The sequence below is a fragment of the Impatiens glandulifera genome, chromosome 3, assembly GCF_907164915.1.
Source record: "Impatiens glandulifera chromosome 3, dImpGla2.1, whole genome shotgun sequence".
NCBI lineage: Eukaryota > Viridiplantae > Streptophyta > Magnoliopsida > Ericales > Balsaminaceae > Impatiens > Impatiens glandulifera.
The window spans coordinates 53,662,574-53,687,595 of record NC_061864.1 but is presented as its reverse complement, the minus strand read 5'-3'; the positions used below and the strand labels follow the sequence as shown (position 1 = coordinate 53,687,595).

The following is a 25,022-nucleotide window of genomic DNA, read 5'->3' as shown; positions in this document are numbered from 1 at the left end:
ATAACATATTATTTAATTTTCCTATAAAATACAAAATTATATTACAATTTAAATAAAAACAAAAGATCTCTTAAAAATATACCCAACCATAGGGTGATACTAAATTTTAACAAGAAAGAAATGTTTTTTAAGTCAAAATTAAAATTAATAAGCTAAAAAGTTTTTTTTTTTTTATTATTACTACAAGATATAACATTATGATTAATCAAGTGAAAAAAATATTAATTAAAAAATATGAAAGTCATTGCTCTTAGAAGTCATGTTAAATTAAAACATGATTGAAAGATTAAAAAAAAATAATAATAAATAATAATCAAATGGGTGACGTAGAATAAAAAGGAAATTAAAGAATGAGAATATAACTTTGAAGTAATACGTATGATTGAAATTGATTTGTTGAAAAATATCAAACAAAATTGATGCCAAAAAAAAAAAGAAAAAAAAAAAGGTGACAATGGAGGGAGAAGGAATAAATTCTTGATGTTAACAACAATATCCATTAAATTAATTAATATCTTTATCCACATCGATCGGATGACAAATTAATAAGTATATTATAAAGTTTAATAATTATGGCATTATGCTACAATATAATAATTAATGAACAACATTAAAAGATTAAAAGGTATATGCCGAACGAATCTTTTTTAGTGGAACAAATCATTTGACTTTTTTCCCTCATTACCCAACCAACTTATGTCTTGTTTAATGTAATTATATTTGTCTTCATTTTATTATTTTTTAAATTAATTATTTTTGTTTGTAATACTTATGTCTTTTTAGACAATGTTCACTTAGATTGAGGTGATTTTTTTTTTTAAAAAGTTTAAATGAATAATATATATATATATATATATATATATTTTAAAGAAAATAGAAGATAATTTAATATTTTGATCAGTGAATTAAATAATATAATTAATGAGAAAATTAATAAAATAAAAAACATCTAGACTCAATTATTTCAAAATCTATTATCATTTTAAGTGCTTGAAAAGATGATAAAATGGTGTGTTATGTATTCTCTTAAAGGAAGTTATTGATATTAAATAGTAAAAATAAACACGAATGCCCTAAATTTAAAAATAAAATAAAAAGTTATGTATTTAGATCTAGCCTTATTTTATTTAGAAAATTTACACACTAATATAAATAATAGTTTAGAAAAATTAAAGTAAATATTATTTAGCTAGAATTGAATCACTATGATAAAGTGGTTAAAAAATTAAAAATTTAATTATTTATTTAAAACATCATTAAGTTAAAATATGAATGATAATAAAATTTCAAGTTAAATTTTAAAATAAATAACAAAATGATATTGGAAGTAAAAAAAACTAATAATTGAGCGCCTTCCACGTGTGCTGTCTCCAAATAGGGCACGTTTTGCAATAGGTCTTGTTTGGAATCTAAATTATGATCATAATCATATTTCAAATGAATTTGAGTTTTAATAAGAATGAAAGAAAATATATGGATAAAATATGGTAAATATATATGTATATATTGAATGGAGTTTTATAAACATTTTTTTTTTAAATTGAGTAACTAGCATAACTTTTTTGAATTAAGTAAATCATGGTTATATTTATTATCATATTAGTCTCAAATATAAAAACAAGAACACACTAAAATTTATGCTAAATTATAAAGAACATGCATTGTTAAAGAAATTAGTGGAAAAACTCTTGTACATCCATTATTAACATTAAGAAGTGGGAGATTTTACAAGATATTAAAACTTTTGTATGAAAAAAAGGAAATTAATTAAGTTAGTAGGTATATCTTTAATGAGATCTAACTTTTTGACCAAATAGCACTAAAAGGCTCTTTAGAATTCAAAGTTGAAACCCACCAACCTAAATCAAATTCTATCACCAACATGCTTCAATATTAATTAAAGTAGTTTATAGAGTGTTTGCCTTTATTTGGAAATGATTATTAACTTTACATAATCTTAATTATTATTTTTCTTTTCTTAATAGCTCATATATAAAATTAAAAATATTGAATTCTCAAGAACTTGCTTAATGGTTTTTTTTTTTTTTTTCAAAAAACATTTTTTAATAGTATATTGAAATTGACTTGATATGAGGTGATTTATTTTAGTTATTTAAATTAAATAATTAAAATTTCTTTTGAATTTCAAAAGGTCAGTGTATTAATATATGAAAAGGGAAAATTACAGAAAAAAAATGATTGCTAAGGTTTTTTATTTTTAAATAAGTAAAGTTTAGTAGTAAAGTAAGTTATTGCTTATTAAATATATCACATGTGAACTCAACCAACAAGATGAGAATCTAGCTCAAGGTGGACATATCAAGAATTGTTTGTAAAATCTCTACTACATTTCAAACAAATCATTTAACACAAGGTCTAAACTACTTTATTTCAAACAAATCATTTAATCCAAGTCTAAACGGTTTGGTTGGTCGGTTTGAGAAAATCTTGAATCATTAATTTCGGTTTATTGATTAGTTAGAATATCAGTTAAGTCAGTTCGAATGTCGTAAAAAAAATATTATTCAATAATATAATTATAAATTAATTTTTTTTTGAAAACTTATATCAACCATCTATATTAATTTTAGAATATAAATAAAATTAGTTAAAGAGTTGAATATTTAATTATTAAAAAATATTTAGATACTAACTATAAATTTGTAACTAAATTATATATATTTTTTAAATTTTAATTATGTTTGGTAGATTGGTTTGACGGTTTGACCGTTACTAAACCAAGTAACTAAACCGTTGGATTCGGTTTGTCCTTTTTATAAACCGTTGATTATTCAATTTAGTCAGTTTGGTTCGATTCTGTTAGTTTTGCTTATTTTCTCGCAATGGAGTTCATGCACTTTTTATGAAATAATTGAAATCTTGTGTAGACCTATAATAGATGGAGACATTAAATTGTTTCAAATTGAAAGTTATAGTTCCAACCAAAAAGTTCAATAAACGATAATTTGAATCATGATTCATTTTGATATCGATTACAAATTTTGTACGAAACTCGAATAGATATTTTACAATGTAACTAAAAAAAATAGATGTGATTCAAATTTTAAAACCTCATCACAAATGTGGCAACCATTATGACTCCCTTTTTTTATTAGTTGGGAGAGTACTATTGGAGGCTCGAGGCAATCACAAGGGTGTGTGTTAATTCATATGATTGTCCAATGGGCATCTTATAATTAATAAATAATGGAGTGGTGATTTGAATTTTGTGTTCATGAATTAACACAAGATTCCGCAGGGTTAATTCATGTGGGTGTATAAAGTAATAACCTCTCTAAACCCTAAATCTTATATAGGTGGCGGACGGCTTCTTGAGCCTTGAACTTTTCATTAATGTTTATTTAGCTAGTCTTATGAACAAGAATAACTTCCTTTTCCTTTTCTAACATAATTTTTTTCTTATCCGAGACCTCACTTCAATTTATATGTTATTATTGAAAATTGAATTTAAATCTTTAACTTTTTTTTTAGACAAAAATATTTTATTTGAACTACCCTATTAGACTAGAATAAAAGAAAATCGAAACATTACTTAACTAACATAAGTTAACCGAGTCCTATAAAAAAATGTAATGTAAATTAAACTAGAAATATTGGAAGTTGTAACTACAATTTGAAGTTCCCAAATGAGAACAGGTGAAATTAAGTTAACCAAGTTCTTTTTAAAAAATTACCATCTTAGATGGGAAATTTGATGAAATGGCCCTGATGAAGGGCCTAATTCCAAAAAAGAACCCGCCTGATAAATTTTGCAAAAAGGATTTTTTTGCCCTGCGAAATATCTGTATTGATCCTCGCGCGCCCACTTTACCGCTCAAAAACGCGACATACTACTCTTGCGTTTTCATCTAAAACGCATGAGTGATATTTCGCGTTAATAAAAAGACGTGAAATATTACTCTTGCGTTTTTATCTAAAACGCGTTTATGAACTCACGCGTTTTAGAGAAAAGTGCGAGAGTGATATTTCGCGTCTTTCATCGTATATATATATATACATAATTTGCCCCCTCATTTAAAAAAAACTCTTTCCATTCACGACTCTCGACTCTCTCACTTTCCATTCACGACAATTCAACTTCCAACTTTGTATTTACAACTCTCGACTTTCCATTATAACTTCCAACTTCCTTCATCATCATCATCGTTCGTTGTCCGCCTCTTCGATCATATATTCAGGTGAGTTTATGGTTTAGAGTTTAGGTTTAATCTGTAATGTTCTTATTATTCTGTCGTTTATATTGATGTATAATCCTTAGCTTTTAGGGTTTATGTGTGTATATGATATTGATTATCCAATGTTCTTCACTCACGAGTATTATATTAGTGTTCTTATTCTGCATGCATGGTTTAGGGTTTATAATAACAGTGAATTATTATTTCACGAGCATTGTACCTATATACTGTTTATTCAATTTCCTCGTGTATTCTTTGATGTTGCTTACTTGAGTTCTGGAGTTGCTTACTCCAATGTTGTTCCTCTTTTATATGAAGTCCACCATAATTCCTGAGTTTGCTGGTATGGTCTAATGGAAAACCAATTTCTCAAACATTGTCACGAAGTTTGCTGTAATGGATCTAATGGAAAGGTAGAGCAAACTCAATTCCGATTTTTATTTAAAGGATCCACGTTACTGCGGTTCTTAGTAACGATAATACATCGAATGCTCCTCATGAAAAGCAACTCAAATTCTATGGAGATGAAGTTTCTCGTGAATGGAGAGGAGCTGTGCTTCGGGATGAAGGAGTTTGCCTTGGTCACAGGCCTCAATTTTTGGAGATTTCCTGCGGTGGAAACCATTTTCAATCAAGTTGAAGAATGTTCACCTTTGGTTGTCAAATATTTTAAAAGTAATATGATTGTTAGAACAATAGACCTTCACTCAAAATTTGTGTCCTGCTCTGATAAAGAAGATGCATGGAAATTGGGGATGGTATACCTGGTTTGCCAATATCTCTTCGCCTTTGACCAAAGAGGATAATAAATATCAAACTCCTCAGCATGGTCGAGGACATCGATATTTTCCTCTAATTTCTATGGAGAAAGTTGTCCTTTAGAGCAACCCTGAAGGGTTTGAACAGGGACCTGAAACACTATAAGTCGCTATATCTGGAGAAGAAGAAAGTCATGGGGAAGAAGAACAAAAACAAGAATATCGATATTTCTTATACCGTATATGAGTTTGCACTAGCCTTACAAGTGTGGACCTATATGAGGCTATCAAAACTTTTGTCCCCAAACTTGCAAGGAATACGATGCTTCAAGCGCATGAGCTTGTCTACCCAAGGATAATACAACACAAATCCAGCAGGAAGAGCATCGCCTTTGATCTTCACACTGCCTTGCAAGGCAAGATTGTCAAGAAGATGAAATTGTCTGAAGAGGAGAAGATCTTATATACTGGGGAGAACTTTGAAGATATAAGAGGTAATTTTTATGATTCCTTATTTGAACTTGATTGCAGAAGGAGGAAATTTGGAGATATTGAAGATGCAGTTCCTCCTAAACCTGACATGAGGAAGAAAAGACAAATTACTCACCCCAACACCTCTCATTATGTTCCTGCCAAACTTCCACGAGTAGAAGAACCCGCATCCCTACCCTCAGCCCTAACAACTCTTATTCTGTCGAGAGCGCCACCAGGACTCAAGAAGATGATGATGCCTCTAAAATGACTCCATCATCAATAGATCTCCATGATGATGATGGCCCTCAAATGACTCCAACAACAACAACTCCCCAAAATAGATGTAGATTGGATCAACTGACGAAAGAGCTAAATGAACAAAAAACTAAAATGAGAACTGAAATAAATCTCATAAAAGAGATGTTAAACCAACTACAAGAACAGTTTGGCATATTATCAGCCACACTAGGGTAGGAAGAGAGAAGGAGAAGATTGGATGAGAATATGTGGATGTGCTTGTGGAGAAAAAGAAGTTGAATGAGGAAGATTTGGAGAAGGTGAATGTGTTGATTGAGGATCTGTGAATGAGAATATTGAGCTATGTCTAATTCAAGCATTTGTCTTTTTTTAGGATGGGCTTGTGGAGTTAAAGAATGAGGATGTACTGGTGTAGAGGGAAGACAAGTAGAAGAATGAGGTATGTTTAATTCGAGCATTTGGTCTTTTTTTTAGGATGTGAATGAGAAGGTGGAGGATGTGAATGATATAGACAAGAAAGACAAGCAAGGAGTGGAGGAGGATGTGTTTGTGGAGAAGGTTGAGAAGAAGGAAGACACTGTACAGAAGGTGGAGGAGGATGTGTTTGTGGAGAAGGTTGAGAAGAAGGAAGACAATGTGTTTATGAACTCACGTGTTTTAGATGAAAACGCGAGAGTGATATGTCGCGTCTTTGAGCGGTAAAGTGAGCGCGCGAGGGACAATACAGAAATTTCGTAGGGCGAAAATGCCCTTTTTGCAAGATTTATCAAACAGGGTCCTTTTTTGGAATTAGACCCTTTATTAGGGCCATTTTATCAAATTTCCCTCTTAGATGGTTGATTCAATTCACAATTTTCATTTTTACAAGATGTGTCATATATTTGATATATTTTCACATGTTTTTGAATGAGATACAACACTTAAACACGATCTTATGTACTTGAATGCTTAGACGAGAGTAGATTGCAAGCCTGTAAATGAGTAAAGTTGATCGTGAACGCTCGTGAGCCGCTCGGTCAAAACTCGACTTGAGTTTGACTTTGACCAAGTTCGACTCGAACGAGCCGACTCGTTTAATATTCGAGTCAAACTCGAGCTCATATAATATCTGTTCGTTGACTTCTCTCGAGTTTTTTCGAACCTGATAATAAATAATTTTTTTATTTTAATAATAAAACCTAAAATTTAAATAATTTTTTTTTCTTTACAAATATTTGAAAATTTAATTTTAGTTTAAGTTTTTGAGTCGAACTGCTTATAGGTAAATAGTCTAGTCCATCTTGAGCTCGAATTTATAACCTGTTCGAGATCGAAATCACTATACGATAGTAGTGATGTATGAAAATGCCCTGCCATCAAGAAGTTATGGGTGAAAAACTATGGCCCAAACCAAACAACCTGTCATCGGACCGGAATTATATGTATGACCCAAGCCCATAGTATTAATATAACGGCAGACAAATTAAAACACATTCAATATATGGTGTGGAAACATTCATATATGCATAAAATTAAAACGTCATTAAATTTATGAATATATGCATAATTAATTTGTGTTTTATAATGTTAATTCAAATAGATTAATATCCATCGTAAGACATCTCACAAATAAAAAAATTGATTTCCATTGATAAATTCTTTATTACAATATTCTTTTTTATTATGTTAATCCTTTATCAAATTTATGCTCATTATCTTTTTGATAAATAAAAAATATGTTAGTCAATAAATTTAACAAAAATAATTAAAGTTAATATTGGAAATGAAATTCAATGTATATTCATATAGTTTAAGGGTAATAATCTTAATTTTTAGTCATTTTAGTCATACGTGTCTGTCTATATATGAAAAAGATTAAAAGTTTTTTAGATTATATTTCATTTTTCTATTGGAGTTTTCCAACATGGGTTTCCTTATAGGGAGGGCAATGGTACCCATATGCCCGATACCCGTGGGTACCCAATAGTCGGGTTCGGATATTTTAAATCGGGTATGTGGTCGGGGTCGGGCATGGGGTATGAGAGAAGATACCCGATCGGGTACAGAATCGGGGATGAAGAGTGTGTGAAACCCAAATCAGAGAACTAATTTATGTCCTATCCACCTTTTAAATTCACTGATTACTTTATTTTATAAATACAAATATATATAATTAAAATTAATAATATATATTAAATAAAATATATTATATAAATATTAAAATAACACATATATTTTATTTTTACTTAATTTTATAAATATAATATATAATTAAAAATAAACATTATAAATTAAATAATACAAATAAATATTATAAACTAAAACAAAAATCATTACTTACACCTTTAATATTATATATTAAAATAAAATATATTATATTATATAAATATTAAAATAACACATATATTACATTAAATATTAAAATAACACATATATTTTATTTCTACTTAATTTTATAAATATAATATATATAATTAAAACTAAACCTACTAAATTAAATATCAAAATAAATATTATAAACTAAAATTAAATAAATAACATAAACTTTAAATAAAATAAACCTTAAAATAAATTACCTAAATCGTAAAATATTTATAAAAGTATTAATTTAAAAAACCTTAAAATTACAATAAACTTTAAAATATACATGTTATTTTAATATTTATGTAATATATGTATTATTTTAATATTTATATAATATAATATGATATATTTTATTTTATTTTAATAAATAATATAATATTAAAATTTTATGTAATGTAATTTATTTTAATGTATAATATTTTATTTTAGTTTATAATACTTATTTGAATTATATTTATAATGTTTAATTTTAATTATATATATTAAAATATATATATATATATATTTATAAAATAAAGTAATTAGTGAATTTAATATTAAAAGATGGGTAATTAAAAAGTTGATTAATGATTTAGAGAGAGAAAGGTGGGTAGTTTAGGAATGTGAATGAAAGGGTGGGTAGTTTGGGAAAAATTGTTTGAAAGGTGGTAGGACAGGAATTGGTTCCAAACCCGATACCCGATTATATTAATATTAAAAATAAAATATTTTTTATTATAGTTTAATGTGACATTTCAAATATCTCATTATTACAAATATCATCATTAATATTTTGCTCTTATCCATACTCCACTCAAACATTATTTCTTTGTATTTCCCAAAAGACATTATTTTCTTTATATTCCCCAAAAAGTTATTTCTCTTATCATCTTTAAATTTTCTTTTAATAACAAGATGTATTTCAATCTCAACACTCTTCATATTCAATCTTTAACTTTCTTTTAATATTCATTATATTTTCTTTACTCTAGCACAACCAAGTTCTTATTTTTTCAAGATTTTCAACATAAATAATAGGTAAGTAATGTTTTTGTTTATTTTTTTAACATTCATTCTAATTTTTCTTCACTTTAGCAACAACAAAGTTCTTATTTCTTTCAAGGTCTTCAACATAAGTCAATATTTTTTTTACATTTATTCTAACTTTTCTTCACTTAGCAACAACAAACAACAAAGTTTTTTTTTATTGTTTTTCAAGATCTATAACATAAATACTTATATAAGTAATGTTTTTGTTTATATTTTTAACATTTCGTTATTAATAATTTTATTATTTATTATTATAGTTATTATGTTTCTTTTTCTTCAACTTCTACAATTTTTAAGTTTTTAATCGGATAATGGGGTACTCGTTGGGGATCGGGTACCCGATGAATCGGGGATGATGATAAAATTAGATATACCCGTCGGGTTCGGGGTCGGGTAGTAAAATAAAAATCGGGTTCGGGGATGGGTACTTTACTACCCGACGGGTAGAGTACCCGTTGCCATCCCTATTTCCTTGTAATTGAAATTATTTGAATAATTCATAAAATTGTTTAAATAAATATATATATATTAAAAAAATAAATAATATAACCCAATGAATTGATAGATGATTAATGAGTTGTCCCATCTCATTGTGGGCATATCATTACATGGACCCATGGTACACTTGGGCATAGTTTGGTTATAAATATTATATATTAATTTATTTGTTAATATTCTCACTTTTTATTTAAAATTAATTAAATTATTTTAATAATAATAATAAATTTGTGATAATTAACTTATTTTTTTATTCTAGATAAATCTATCAAACACTATTACTAATATGATGGAAATGTAGACATTTTTTTTAGATATCACTATGTCACTTCAAAAAAATCAATATCCTTAAACAAATTTTATATATTATGAATCATAATTAAATTTAAATAATAAAATAAGTTGATAATATTTTATATAAAAAAATAAAAATAATTATATATTTTATTATGGACGTCATTTAATCAATGTTATTTAAATTAAATAAAAAAAGATAGTATCATAAACTTCTAAAAAAAACATTCATATTTGTAAAAATAGTTCCAAATTTCCAACTTTTGTATTAATCAATATTTAAACTAATTTTCATTGTTGCAATGAAGATTTTAACTATAATTTATAATTTTGACTAACAAAATATTAATTAGTAGAAAGTGTACATATTTTGTAACTTTTTTTTTTAATTTCCAAAGTTCAATTGAAACAACTTTTATCTCTTAAAACCCTTTTATTTTATTATTAACAACTAAATGTATGCTGTCAAGTATGAGACTAAAAAATAATTAAACTAAAAAAGCACTCAATTAATATATGAATAGCTTAACACATATTATTAATAAACTATACATCTAAGCAATAAATATAGTATGTTTTGACCTGTTATTAAAATTCTTACCAAGAGATCACTTAAAAAAGTATCAATAATAATAGATTGATTATAAAGATATGGTAAATTACTTCTTTTGGTATAGCTATATATTGGTCTTATAATTTGTAAATTTTGATCTAACAACGAGGTTGAGTACGAGGTTGAGTCGATACAACTCTAATATGAACAAAGGTGTTTAAGTGCTGTTTGAGATAGTTAGCCACTAAAAATTGAAAAGTTGTGTTAACATTAATGAGCTTGTTTTGAGTTTATGAAAAATAAAATAAAATAGTCCATTAATATTTTAAGATAATATTTAGTCTCAAATTTGTTTACATGTTATCTAGAATACATAATTTAATCTTTAACTATTTTAATATTACTTTTAATTTCGATTATATTGTTTTTAGAAAACACTTATTTATCGATTTTATATTAGAAAGCAAACTTAATCTAAAAAATTAAAAAGATATTTTGAATAAAAATAAGTAAATATGAACATGTTTCTTTTATATGGAATTGAATTAAATAAAAAAAAAATACATTTCAAAGTGGCAGGTTAAGTCAATATACATGTTTTTGACTAATATGAATGGTAAGTTATTGAACACCTTTATTAATGACTCATTAATGTAATTGAAATTGTTTTTGTGACATTTGAAAATGTATTGTATAGATTTTTAATAAGACGAAGTTTTAATTTGTTTACTAAATAATTATTGTAAGCACTTATTCTTTACCTTTTCTAATTTATAAATTTTAATTCAGACATATTTTTATTGTTTAATTATACTTGATAAAATTTTAAATTAATTTGGATATAATGTATTAACAATTTCCTACGTTTCAATTAATTATCAAACATTTTTAAAAAAAAAATATTTTTTAAATAATATTACAAAGAAATTGAATAAAATACAATATATGAAGAACGGTATCTCCGAATAAGAACTTGATTCGAGACATGTGCTAAACACATTTTTCTTAAAACAATTTCACCGTCTCCCTTAATTTGTGCTGGAACTTAATTATCGCAGATGATTGTCTCCTGGAGTATAATAAATTTAGTAGTGATTCAGCACTAGAATCACTACGCAGCGAACTTGACAATGATCGAAAATTTCAAAGAACACTCCAAACAAACAAAGAAAAGATTATTCGAATTCTAGAGATTTAATTAAATGAATGAATAAATGATTAACTTAGTGGTGAAATGTTGGTTGAATCCTACCTATGATAAGTAAGGATAACTCTTTGAACATTCGTTTATTAAAATATATAACTTCACTAACTGTAGACTCGATGCCCTTGAACTATTATGTCTTTTGTATAAATGTTTACACACTTTCATATAGAATTATTTCTGATACATGTCTAACTCTCATGGTTGTGTCCGTTTTAGCCATAAAACACGCGCTTGATTCTGTGAGAGAGTCTAAATTTGAGTATTGTAATTTTTCAAAGCGTCTCACTTCTCTCCGCTGCTCGGAAAAAGTCATTAAAAATGATATGACTATCTTTATCATAATATATATTGTTTGTTATAAAATTAATCTTCAAGAAATAATCTTCCAAATCAGTACAATTAGATTGTCTCACTGAACCTAGTCTCGGGATCTCCAGTCTGCATAATTTGGGGAATCCTTCATACCAACTTATAGTAGGCTCGTGTCTTAAAAGACTTCAAATCAACTCTCTATTCAATAGTTTGACAATAGATTAACAATGTTATCTTTGACTAATATAATCAAATGGGACAACTCTATTAGAGAGTATAGTCTAATAACATTATGTTTAAGACGTCTATGTTTAAATTTGTCATTCACTTTAAACTTGTCCAATTTCAAATTACCAACACAATAATTAGAAATTTCCACTAGTACATTCTTAGATAATTTTGAAATATTTTCTAATAAAAAACATAATTTTTCGTAAATACTTTTCATTTAAACATTTTTATGAAAAATATTATTTGCTTGACTAACTAGTAGACAAAATGTCTTTGAACTATTCTGTCACCGTGTAAACAATTACATATTTTAATAAAAAAATTTTTTTTTCGCACAAATCAAAATTATAAATTATATCGTTTAATCTATCAATCATCATTTTTTAAAAGATTTTATAAAATGATGTTACAAAATATTTAAATAAAATACAATATATATGAATACCGATATCACCGAATAATAGATTGATTAGAGGCATGTGTTTAATACATTTCACTTAAAATAATTTTTCCGTTTATACTTTTGTTGGAGTTTATTTCAAATAACTATCTCTTAGGGTACAACGAATCTAATAATGATTCAACACTGAATCATTGCGCAACGAATTTGATAAAATACCTAAATTAATCACATTCATTTGAGTAAACCACTCAAAAAAAACTAGGTTGATCGAAGATTTAAAAAACACCCGCAACAAATAAAGAAAAGACTTTAAAAATTTAGGGAGTTAATTAAATGAATAAAGAAATGATACGAGATTAACAATAGTCAGGTAATATATATATATATATATATATATATATATATATATATATATATATATAACTAAAAATTAAATCATTAAAAACAATTATTTAAGAATCTAATTGTTAATAATTAATTCAATGAGTAATGATATTTGTAATAAAAATGAGAGAATATATTTAGCTTTGCAAATTAAATCATTACAATAAATTAATTTAAGAATTAATTAATTCAATGAGTAATAATATTCGTAGGGAAATGGTAGGATATGAAATGATGATTAGATTTGACTAAGTATAATTTAAAATATTTATTTTTTTCTTTTATCTTTATTAACATTTGTTTTTATTATTTATAATTTATCTCTTCTCTATTAATAATTTCTCTCTTTATCTATTAATTTATAAATATATATTTATATATTTTTCTAATTAATTTATTAATTTATAACTTTTTAAAAATAATAATAAGGAGAATAAATAAATCAAATAACAAAATATATAAATATATATATTTAAAAATATATATTATATTTTTCAAAATAATAACATTCTTAATGAATAATTCAAATAATATATATATATATATATATTATATTTAATAAATATATATAAGAGAATAAAAAATTAAATAAAAAATTATTATTATTGTTTTAATTCAATTAATTATTTCTCTCATCTATTAATTTAATTAATTATATATATATTAAGTTAATAATTAATTTAATAGATTAGAGAAATAATTAATTGAATGATTCGTGAAAACTACTGGAAGATGATTAAGTGAAGATGATTAAGTGAAGATGATTAAGTACAATTTGTTTCGATTATATTATATAAAAGTAGATTTGATGATACACTTTTAAACTATATGAATGTATAATATTTTTGTAAGTTTATTTCATTGGATTCTTTAATTAGATTGTACAATTTATAACTGCGGCATGGCATGTACGAGGAAATTATTAAGTGTTTTTTTAATAATAAAGTTTGAGGAAAGAGAAATTATTAAATAAAAATTAAAGAGGGAAATTATTAAGTGTTTTTTTAATAATAAAGTTTGAAGAAAGAAAAAATATTAAATGAGTGGGTGACATTTACAATTTTAAATAGAATATAGAGAAAATAATATACATCTTATTTATAAGGTGATGTACTATAAATATTTTGCTCCCCATATCATTAATTTTAATTCAATAATGGTCCTTCTTAGTCTTATAATATTTATAGACTTTGACATTTAATTTTATACATTAACATCAAAAATTTATTGTGAATTTATATTTATTTGAATTAAATTATATTTATTTAAATTAAATTATTTATTTAATTAATAAAATTATTTTAAAATTCTAAACATAGAAATGATTGGAAAAGAGAATTTGAGGAAGAAATGGGGGAGAAAATGATTTGCCGTAATTTGATTAGCCAAAAAAATAACAAAATTTCTCTCTCTTCTCTCTTCTCACTTTTTATCTTTTTTCTAATCGCGCAGTGACACATCATGTCCTCCCTCATTCCCTTTTTCAAATTCTCTCTCTATCACTTCTCCATATATAAATAAAGAGGAATGATAGAGAGCGCAACTCTGAGACAGCGACTCTGAGACAGCGACTGGGACAGCGATGCCTACGTGGGTTGACAGGTGGAATTAATAAATAAATAAAAATATAATAATAATTAAAACACGTTTTGTAGAATATTATCTCTCCTCTTATTAATTAATTTCTCTCTCCTTTTATTAAATAATTTCTCTCTTTTATTAAACCCTAAATCCTAAATCCTAAACCCTAAACCCTAAACTCTAAACTCTAAACTCTAAAACTTAAATCCTAAATACTAAATTCTAAACCCTAAACCTAATTAATATAACTGATTAGTGATATTATGAATTTATCTCTTTTATTTTTATTTTATTTTTATGACTTTTCAATTATTTTATTTATCAAATATTTTTTATGACTTTTTTTTTCTTTTTTTAATTATTTTTTTTATTGACTTATTAATATATTTTAGTTTTATTACTTATAAATAAATTATAAATAAATGTTTATTTAATATTTTTATTCTCACGATTAATAAGAGAGAGAAAATAATTAATAATAAGAGAGAGAAAATAATTAATAATAGGAGAGAGAATGTTCCACATGTCAACCCACGTAGGCATCGCTCTCCCAGTCGCTGTCTCAAGTCGCGCTCTCTATCATTTTTCATAAATAAATAAGGCACGAAATATGTGAAATACTAATTAATAGGACAATTATCTCAAATTAAATTAAATTAATTTTATCTTAAATTAATTAATTTTATCTTTTGGAATGACTTGATACCAAAATATTGTTTGAAGAAAGTTTGGTCTCTTAGAATTTAAAATTTTAAAAAAAAAAATAGTATCTACAAATATTTTTTGTTGGATGAACTCTAATTTGTTTGTAGTTTTAATCATTATTATCATTAGATTAGAACTTTTTAATCAAACAAGACAAATATTGTCAAGACATGCAAATCAAGTGTTCTAAAGATAATAGAAGTTTATTAGTCAAATGATGAGGGTAGAGTTGCTTAGTTCATTATAACATTATTTATTTTATCCATTAAAATACCTTTAATATTTGTTTTCTCATTTTTTTATTTCATCTTTTAAGAGGGTATAATAGTCATTAAACTTTAATATTTTCTCTTAGCATGCTATGACTATGTGCAAAGAGTGCAAAATTGTTGCATATAATATATGACTAAACAAATTACATGTAACTATGTAAGTATCAATAAATATTTTCCCCAAAATACAGCCTCAAAAATAGTTGTTTTTATTTCAAATGTAAACTAGTATGACAATAAATATCTTCCATTTCTTTAGTTTGTGTTTTTCTTGGACTTCATTACTGCAATATTTTATTTGATCGTAAAATCTTGACGGACTTGTTCTCATCAATAGACACAAGAAGATTGTTATATATTGTGCGCAAATATTTCAATTTTGTGAAAAGTTGAAGAACTCGAGGATTCACAAAATCATAGAAACAACAATCTCATTTTTATTAATAACAAGATGTAGAATAAAGGAATGAAGATCAAAGATTAATTTTTTTAATAAGAAAACTAAATCAATATATTACATTGTCGTTTGAATATCCTACAAATCTTCTTCCAATGTATAAAGTTTCTCTTAAGATAGTCGACATCTAACCTAATATACCACAATTACAATACACACTAAACTCAAGGATGAATCTATATTGTGATTGCGTTTGAGTGACACACAAAAAATCATATTAAATCATTTCAAAATTAATAAGAGTTCATTTGAAAAAGTTATGAATATATTAAGAAAAATTATCATGACACCTTAACGTCACACCCTGATTCAACTCAACTAATAACAACGAGATAAAAAAAATTATACAAACCTTAAACTTTACCAACCTTGAACATTTTGTAAATGTATTTATTTTTAACTTTAAATACTAATCTTTAGCCTAATTTTTAGTTAACAAAAGTAACCAGCTCAGTTGCAAATTCTAACTACCCAAATCAATAGCAAATTCTAATACTACCTAAACAAAACTAAATTACCGCCTTAAATGGAATTAACAATTTTGTAATTATAATAACCCAAACTTGACAAACTAAAAACACTAAATTCAATTTAAAAAACTAAAATCATGATTAATTTGACAAACATGATAGTAATAGTGATTTCACCCCGAAAAAGTAACAATTTTAGAAATCTTTATTTCACCATGACTTAAATTAGTGACATATATATTTTATTTATTTATTTATAAATATACATAAATAATGTTAAATGCGTTTTATATATATTTATTTATTTATTTATAAATATACATAAATAATGTTAACTGCGTTTAAAACTTTAAAACCGTTAAAACAGTTTTGACCAATGTTTAAAAAAAAACTCAATACAAAATCAACTTTCTAATCAATCACTTATAATCAAACACATCACTCATTTTATTAACCAAAATAACACTCTATATTTAAATTATTATTTTTTATTTTATTTATATATATCAACACCCTTTAAGTTTTTTTTACTAAAAATAATCATCACATTCTAAAAATCATCCACCATCATTATTTTTTTCTCTTTCTAAGTTATTCAAATAACCCATTTCAAACCGACCTTAAGATGTGAAGTTTGAAAAAACACTTCAAATTTACTCCTCAATTTGACAATTTGGTCAATTATTTGTTGTCTATTAAAATAACAAAATTATTTTTTTTATCTAACTCCTAAAAAAGAAAAAAAAAATATAAAAATATTTTAATACATTAACCAAAAATAATAATTTCTTTTAAACTTTTATCTTATTCTTTTTAAACAAAAAACTTTAAAAAACCAAAAAAAATATCACTTTCTTAAACGAATAGAAATTTTGACATTCAAATTAGAATCATATTATTATTGTATGTTTTTGAATAGACATAATCATAACAAAATTGATGAAAACAAAGATGATTGTGAGTTCAAAATGATCCATTCAAAAAAGAACTAAATTTGAAGAAGAAGAAGGTGGGAAGACAATTTAAATGAAAAAGGTAGAAATTTGAGTCTTCTGACATCAAAGCACGAAAAAGAACCCACCTTTTTCTCTCTCACACACAACAGTATAAGATTCATCAGTCCACGTGATCTACAGTGTATATTGAGTAGTCTAGTTCAGTCGTGCCTTCCCATTTTCCAAAACCCCCATGCTAGTTTCTTCAGTTTTCTCTCAAACTAAAAGCTTCCATCTTCTTCTTCTTCTTCCTCTGAACCCTCCTAGATCCTACAGTCTTTACTCTTCAGGATCTCCACCATCATGATGATTTCTTACTGAACAAATCAATCCACCCAAAAGAAAGAACATAGTAATCTCCGGCTTCTTCTTCGATCTGTCCTCCCAGGCCAAGGTACGATACCCTTTGCCTGTTTTTACTTCATCTTCTTCCTGGGTTTCTATTTTCAAACTTCTAATTCATGTCGTACCAATTCCTAAACGTGATTCATCTCTTACATTTAGTCCATTTCTCTTGATCCCTTTGTACGAACAGTAAACTATGGGTGTAATTTCAAGGAAGATATTCCCAGCTTGCGAGAGTATGTGTATATGCTGCCCTGCACTTAGGTCAAGATCTCGACAACCCGTCAAACGCTACAAGAAATTACTGGCTGAAATTTTCCCCAAATCAAATGTGAGAGTTTTTTTTGTATATATGACTCGTTTCTTGTTCATTTTACTGACACTGCTAGTTTGAATGACTCTGATTATGCAGGATGAGCTTCCAAATGAGAGGAAGATCGTCAAGCTTTGTGAATATGCAGCCAAAAATCCTTTTAGAATTCCAAAGGTAGTTCTTTTTTTAAGCCCATTAGTCCTTGCACCCATTATTTGAATTACACATTCAATGGATCTGTTTGTATTATTTCATAGATTGCAGAATATCTTGAAGAAAGGTGTTATAAGGAACTGCGAAATGATCATGTTAAATTTATTACCATTGTTGGGGAAACTTATAACAAGTTAATTTCCATGTGTAGAGAGCAAATGTAAGTCATCTTTATTTGGAATTTTACACTTAAAAAACTATTGAATATTCATATTAATTATCTTTTTTTGTCAGGGTGTATTTTGTTGTCAGTTTGCTGAATGTTGTAACCCAACTCTTGGATAGCCCTAAACAAAATGTTGTAAGGATAATTGGTTGCCAAACCCTAACCAGGTTCATTTATAGTCAGGTAATGTTATAGTCTTATAGATAAATGTCAAGCTTATTCATGCTCAAGAAATAGTTGGAAGCACTCTTTTCTGTTGCAATGTTCTTGATTTTAATATCTTGTCTATGAAAAAAGACCATGATCGGTTGATTAGAGGAGTTTGTGTTCACTCATTTTCATTTGATGTAGATTCTGGATTAGAGGTCTAGTTTTTACGTTTTTCTATCATTTTCCTATATCCTCATTCTTTTCAGGTCTCACTGTTACATTTGAGTTTTTTCGCTGAAATGATTGTGTTTATTTATGTTGATTAGGGGATTTTTGCTTTTCAAAAAATCTATGGCTTGTATGATCTGGTTTATTTGGATTTACTATCCCATTATCCACCAAATCATCTACCTTACTTTATTCTTTATAGTATTTTAAAATGTTCAATATTAAGAAAATTTGGTCATTTTACCTAAATAACCACTCTTTACATAAGACAAGCTCAATTAAATGTGGTGTTTCTTGTTAATGCTAACTTTTCAAAATTGTTATTGCATCCACATCTATGTTAAACAGGTGGATGGAACTTACACCCATAATATCGAGAACATGGTTCAAAAAGTATGTATGCTAGCTCGTGAGACTGGGCAAGATAGTGAAAAATGCAGCTTGAGAGCCTCAAGCATGCAATGCCTTTCAGCAATGGTAATTCTATTTGATTCCACTTCTCGATTATTCATATTAGTGGAAGTCGGCCTACTTATTTGTTTCCCCTTGTATGTTCTTGCAGATGTGGTTCATGGTGGAGTTCTCATATGTTTTTGATGATCTTGACGAGGTACATTTTTCTTGTATTTGTTAACAAAAATTTAAACCAGGGTTTATCCATGAAGGAAACTATCACTAACCCCCACTTCCAACAAAACGTTTTTAGTGAGAATCAAACCTGAGACCTTTAGGACTTTATTTATTTATTTATTATTATTATTGTTGTTGTTTTCTCATTTCTGCTTGTTTTCTTTATGGAATTCGATGTGAGGTTCGTTTCATGTTGTAGATTGTGTCTGTCACTTTGGATAACTATGAGCCAAATACGCAAAGTGAAAATGACGATGAAAAAGGTGAACCACATCACAATTGGGTGGATGAGGTTGTGAGATGTGAAGCAAGGAATGGCGGTGTGGCTGGTAGTGAGTTGATGATCACTAGCTCTATAATCACCAGACTTCGACCTGAAAAGAAAGATGCTTCCCTTTTAACCAGGTTATTTTGCGATTATTCAAATGTAAAAAAGAAATCCTTCCCTTTAATTCTACTTTTTAAATAATGGAAACAAAAAGAAAATTTTGAATATGTATCTGACTGAATTTAGTTTTCAAATGTTTCTGGATCTCAAAATACAAAAAGCAATAAGTGTTTTCAAATGGGTCAAATGTTTGTTGTTATCTATTGTAGGGAGGAGATTGAGGATCCTAAAGTATGGGCACAGATATGCATACAAAGAATGGTGGAATTGGCGAAAGAAAGTTCAACAATGCGTCGGGTACTAGACCCGATATTCGTTTGCTTAGATACTAAACGACAGTGGATTCCTCGTCAGAGTTTGTCTACGACGGTTTTGTCTGACATGTGCTATTTTACAGATAATACAGGTGACTTTCTGTACAGATTCCATTTAGAAACACTTATTGTTTCTGCATATGTACAAAAATAATTTTTTGATCTCTAACTAATTTAGTTTCTACGTTTTAAAAAATAATAAGTGTTTCCAAATGAAAATTTAATATGGATGCTTAGAATATTGCTGACTTTCTTTTTTGTTTAATTTTGATTTCAGTGAGTAGGCAATTAGTTCTAGCTCTTCTTGTTCATCACTTGGACCACAAAAATGTTTACCACGATCCACAAATTAAGTCGAATATAATCCAAATCGCCACTGGTTTGGTTCAGCAAATCAGATCTGAGGGTGTGATAACCGATATTGGATTTGTCAGCGATCTCTGTAGGCATTTGAGAAAGAGTCTTCAAGCAACGTCTGACTCTGTTGGAGAGCAAGAACTAAACATGAATATCACACTGCAGAATGCTATTGAAAATTGCTTGCTGGAGACTGCCAAAGGGGTAAAAATAAGTACATTTCATTTATCTTCTGTTAGTTTTGTTGTAGCATGGATGACTTGACACCTTTTCATTTGGTGTTTAGATTGTTGATGCACGGCCTCTCTTTGACATGATGGCGTTAACTATGGAGAAACTCCCATCCGTTAGAGATGTGGCCCGATCTACCATAGGATCTATGATCATTCTTGCTCACACGTTTTCTTTGGTGTCTTCCAACTTACTTTCTCAGCAGGTATGCTGATCATGGCTCATTTGGAAACACTTTTCTGTGAGATATCGTATCTGGATGTGAATTCAGATGAGATCATGTTTGGAAACAGAGCTTTCGAACACAGATTCAGAAATTTAGTGGCGGGTTTTTAGAAAGTGTTTCCATTTTCTTATAATAAATTTGTACTTGTTTCTAGATCTTACCGAGAATTTGTCAACTTTTTTTCTTTAGAGAAGGAAATTCCTTTTATTAAAATTGGCACAAATGAACATTTTAGAACATTTGAAAAGGAAACTATAACTTCTAATTACATCCACAATGATTTTGTATTTAGCATTTTTTTTTCTTCAATCTCCTTTCTTCACATCATCATCTTTGAAGGACAATACTCAAGTTATTGCATAATGACTCATTTTGGAACAAGTTTGCTATTTTGCTCCTGATTCCACTTTGAACAATAACATATTCTTGGACCTCTTTCCATATTTCTTTGTTGTTTCATTCGTGCTCCCAAAAGCTATTGAGTTCCTTTCCTTCCAATTTCATAAGTGCATGCTGCAAACTTGCACTAAATAGATTTGAAAGAAAATTTTCCTTGATATTGATCCTTTGTTTAAGGGCACCATTAATTTGTAGTTGTACCAAGTTAAATTTGAACTAGATATTTATCTGATCGTTTGGCATTCTGAATTTTGTTGATAAAACACAATGACATTCTACAGGTTTTTCCCGAAGCACTTCTTGTTCAACTTCTGAAAGCGATGTTACATCCAGACCCTCAAGTATGTGCGGGCGCTCATCAAATATTTTCTGCTCTAATCATCCCGAACTCCAATCATACAAAGAAATGGCAATCACACGAAACATCTGCATATGCCTCCGTCACCGTTCTTCTCGAAAGGCTTCGCAAAGAAACAGATGGAACCAAAATCGAGAAACAAGGGATAACAACCCAAGATGATTCTAATAAGGACATTGAATCTGCCGAGGAGGAATGGAAGAACGGTCGAGCTCATAGAAGTTCGCCTAGTTTTCTCAAACTAAGTTCAATTGTTGACAAGACTAGCGGAATGACTAACTCGACTGAGGTTGGTTGTAGATTCGCTACCGTTTATGTTTTTGACTATTGTTACTTGTTATTGATTTTTTACACGATTGGCCACAGGGGGGACCATCTGTTATGAAATTTAATGAAGACCAGATAGCCCAGTTATTGTCTGCCTTCTGGGTACAAGCTAACTGTCCAGATAATCTTCCTTCAAACATTGAAGCCATTGCTCACTCTTTCTGCTTAACGCTTATTTCAGTGCGGCTTAAGGTAACAAACTATCTAGTATTGCTGTTCTTCTTTCATAAACCCTATTTCTCTAAAGGGAACCAACAAACTACTTTTCTTTTCTTTTTTGGAAAATACCCACAAACTACTCTCTTTTTTTTTCGAGAAAAGGATGAACCTTTTATTAATAAAGAAAAGAAAATAAATGTTGTGCACAAATAAATAAAAACTATTATTGCCTAGTTACATTTCTCAAATAAAAGAAAACACTAGAAACTAAACTCATGCAACAAAGCTAGTTAAGCAACATTTTTGAATCGTTGATACCCCATTTCATGCAAAGTAACAAACTTTGAGTGGAGTTAGCAAATTTGTTCCATATTCCATTTTGAGTAATTGCACATTCTTGAATCTCCTTTCAAACTACTTTCTCGTTTCTATGTTTGGAACCAATAAATCTTGCATTTCTCTCCTTCCAGATTTCATAAACACAAGCTGTAAGCCTGTAAACGGATATTTGTATTGAGTTGAAAAAGTTTTTTTTCCGTTTGTACTTGTAATCATTCATTCTTTAACATACTTTACATGTTGCAAAAATTGCAGAGTCCAAATAACAATTTAGTTGTTCGCTTCTTTCAACTTCCTCTGTCACTTAGGAACATGGCACTGGACCCTAACTATGGTAAGTAAGCAATGATTTTCCTTTAAGAGCGGTTATCATAAAGATGGAGAAAACTTCGAATGTTCTAAACATTATTTGGAACTTGGTTGTTTGCAGATACTTGGTCTCCGTCATACAGAAGACTTGTTCTTGTATTATCAACTGCAATGTTGATGTTTGCAGCAAAAAATTATCAGATTTCTGACTTGCCTTTGGTGGAATCTGATGTGAGTTTTGAAATTCTTGCATATTTTTCTTTCTATTGTGGCACTCAACCTGTGTCTACGGTACAGATTGATCCGTATGTTGGCATCAGTGGTGATTACCAACTATACTTGAAGCCTCGAGCAAATCTGAAGAAATTTGGCTCTGATGCTGATAATCAAGTAGCTTTGGCTTCGTTATCTGAATTAGGAGATAAATTATGTGATTCAGACGAGGTTCTTGTGAATGCAATAGCTCAGAGCTTGTCATGCACATTTGAGGTATGGTTTTGTAGGTTCATTGATTGATTGATTGATGTCCCCCCATTTATAAACACTTTTTTCTATCAGATATTTCATGTCGATGTGGATTCAGATGAGATCACGTTTAGAACATATTCAAAAATTCATTGATGATTTCTCATTTGGATCCATAAACATGAAGTGTTTCTAGATGGGGCACGATCTTTATGTTTATACATTTTAAGCTAAAAAGTCTTTTGTTGTTACCTCCTTAAGCTGGAGGTAAGTGATCTCGTTGGACAACTTTTGGAGGCCTTCACACCCGACGATGCTTTCGTGTTTGGTCCACATTCCTTGGTTGATTTTAGTTACCTTGAGGATATTATGAATTCTAGTGAATCTCTGTCTTCTGACATGGTATGGTTTCTAAAATCTTCATAATTTTTTTCTTTAAAACTTTTCTGTTCTTAGTTTAGCAATTGAGAAACCCAAAAATGGTGTTAATTTTTGCAGGATTTTGCAACAAATTCCGCAATTGATGACGCACAGAGTGAATCCTCTGTTACTGATCTTTCTCGCTTCATTCCCAAATTGCCTGTATCCCCTTTGACGTCTCATGTCATTGGCGTTGGGCAGCTTTTGGAATCGGTTAGGCTTTGTTTAATCCAAATAACCCTTTATCTGATCATCATTCAAATAACCTCAATCCATGCCAATTTGCACTTAAATGGTTGTTTGCTTTTGTGGGGGTAGGCACTTGAAGTTGCAGGTCACGTGGCTGGATCATCTGTTTCAACTTCCCCACTTCCATACAGCATAATGGCTAACCAATGTGAGACTTTCGGCACATGTTCAAGGCAAAAGCTGTGTAGTTGGTTGTCCTATGAAAGCAATCACTACTCGACAACTTTATCTTCAAATACAAACTCGGAATCTATGAAGGTAATCCCTAGTTTCTAACTTACATATAAAAAACAAGAAAAGAAATGTAGTTTTTACTATTTGGTGACTGATATTTTGTTGGTTGGATCTAGATGAGCGACGGTGGTGATGACGACGACGAAAGGGAGAGTGGGCAGCCAGCAGAACCGTGGTTGGCTCTGAGGCTCCCGCCAGCTAGCCCGTTTGATAACTTCCTCAGAGCAGCCAGATTCTAGAATGTAGCCATTATTGTATGTATTTGTATTGCAGAAGACACCACTTATTCGGATCTTTAGGTTTAGGTTTCTTGTATGTTGTACTCTAATCTTCTTTAGTTTCTTTGTGTGGATTTTGAATATGAAATTAAGCATTTTGATGTTTTTTAATTAAATTTAACTACGGATATATTTGTAGGCGGGATAATGTATTAATATGGTTTTATTATGTTGGTTATACTGTATTTACATAATTTATTTTATTGAATAAAGACACAATTATCAAATTTAAAGATTTTGTCTTGTTGATTAAAAGACTAAACAATAATTAAAAGATAAAGAGAATAAAATATTTAAATTATTTAACAAATAAAGTATTCAACAATAATCTAAAAATAATTAAAAGTATAATATTTTATATAATAATAAAAATCTAATATTTAACCAGTTAAATAATATGAATATTAATTGAAAATTTAAATAAATAAATAGTTTAGTTTTTGAATAAATTTTAAGAAATGGGCTTTTATTATATTAAAATCATATACCAGACCTATCATATTA

The 25,022-nt window shown here is 28.1% G+C and overlaps 1 protein-coding gene across 2 annotated transcripts; it reads left to right on the top strand.

Annotated features, from left to right (window-relative positions):
* Positions 1-17,542: 17,542 nt before the first annotated feature.
* LOC124929349 (protein SEMI-ROLLED LEAF 2) lies at positions 17,543-24,606 on the top strand. 2 transcript variants are annotated; one of them, XM_047469692.1, is made up of 20 exons: positions 17,545-17,814; positions 17,956-18,096; positions 18,178-18,252; positions 18,336-18,451; positions 18,526-18,640; positions 19,184-19,312; positions 19,398-19,445; positions 19,665-19,870; positions 20,063-20,259; positions 20,445-20,728; positions 20,811-20,960; positions 21,662-22,027; positions 22,105-22,257; positions 22,819-22,897; positions 22,994-23,103; positions 23,170-23,361; positions 23,599-23,739; positions 23,836-23,970; positions 24,076-24,264; positions 24,357-24,606. In XM_047469692.1, exons 2-20 carry the CDS (start codon positions 17,962-17,964, stop codon positions 24,477-24,479), a joined length of 2,943 nt encoding a protein of 980 aa, XP_047325648.1. In that variant the 5' UTR covers positions 17,545-17,814; positions 17,956-17,961; the 3' UTR covers positions 24,480-24,606. The 2 variants fall into 2 exon arrangements, with proteins under 2 accessions (XP_047325647.1, XP_047325648.1); XM_047469691.1 differs by having other exon boundaries at positions 17,543-17,814; positions 22,994-23,361.
* The last annotated feature ends 416 nt before the right edge of the window (positions 24,607-25,022 follow it).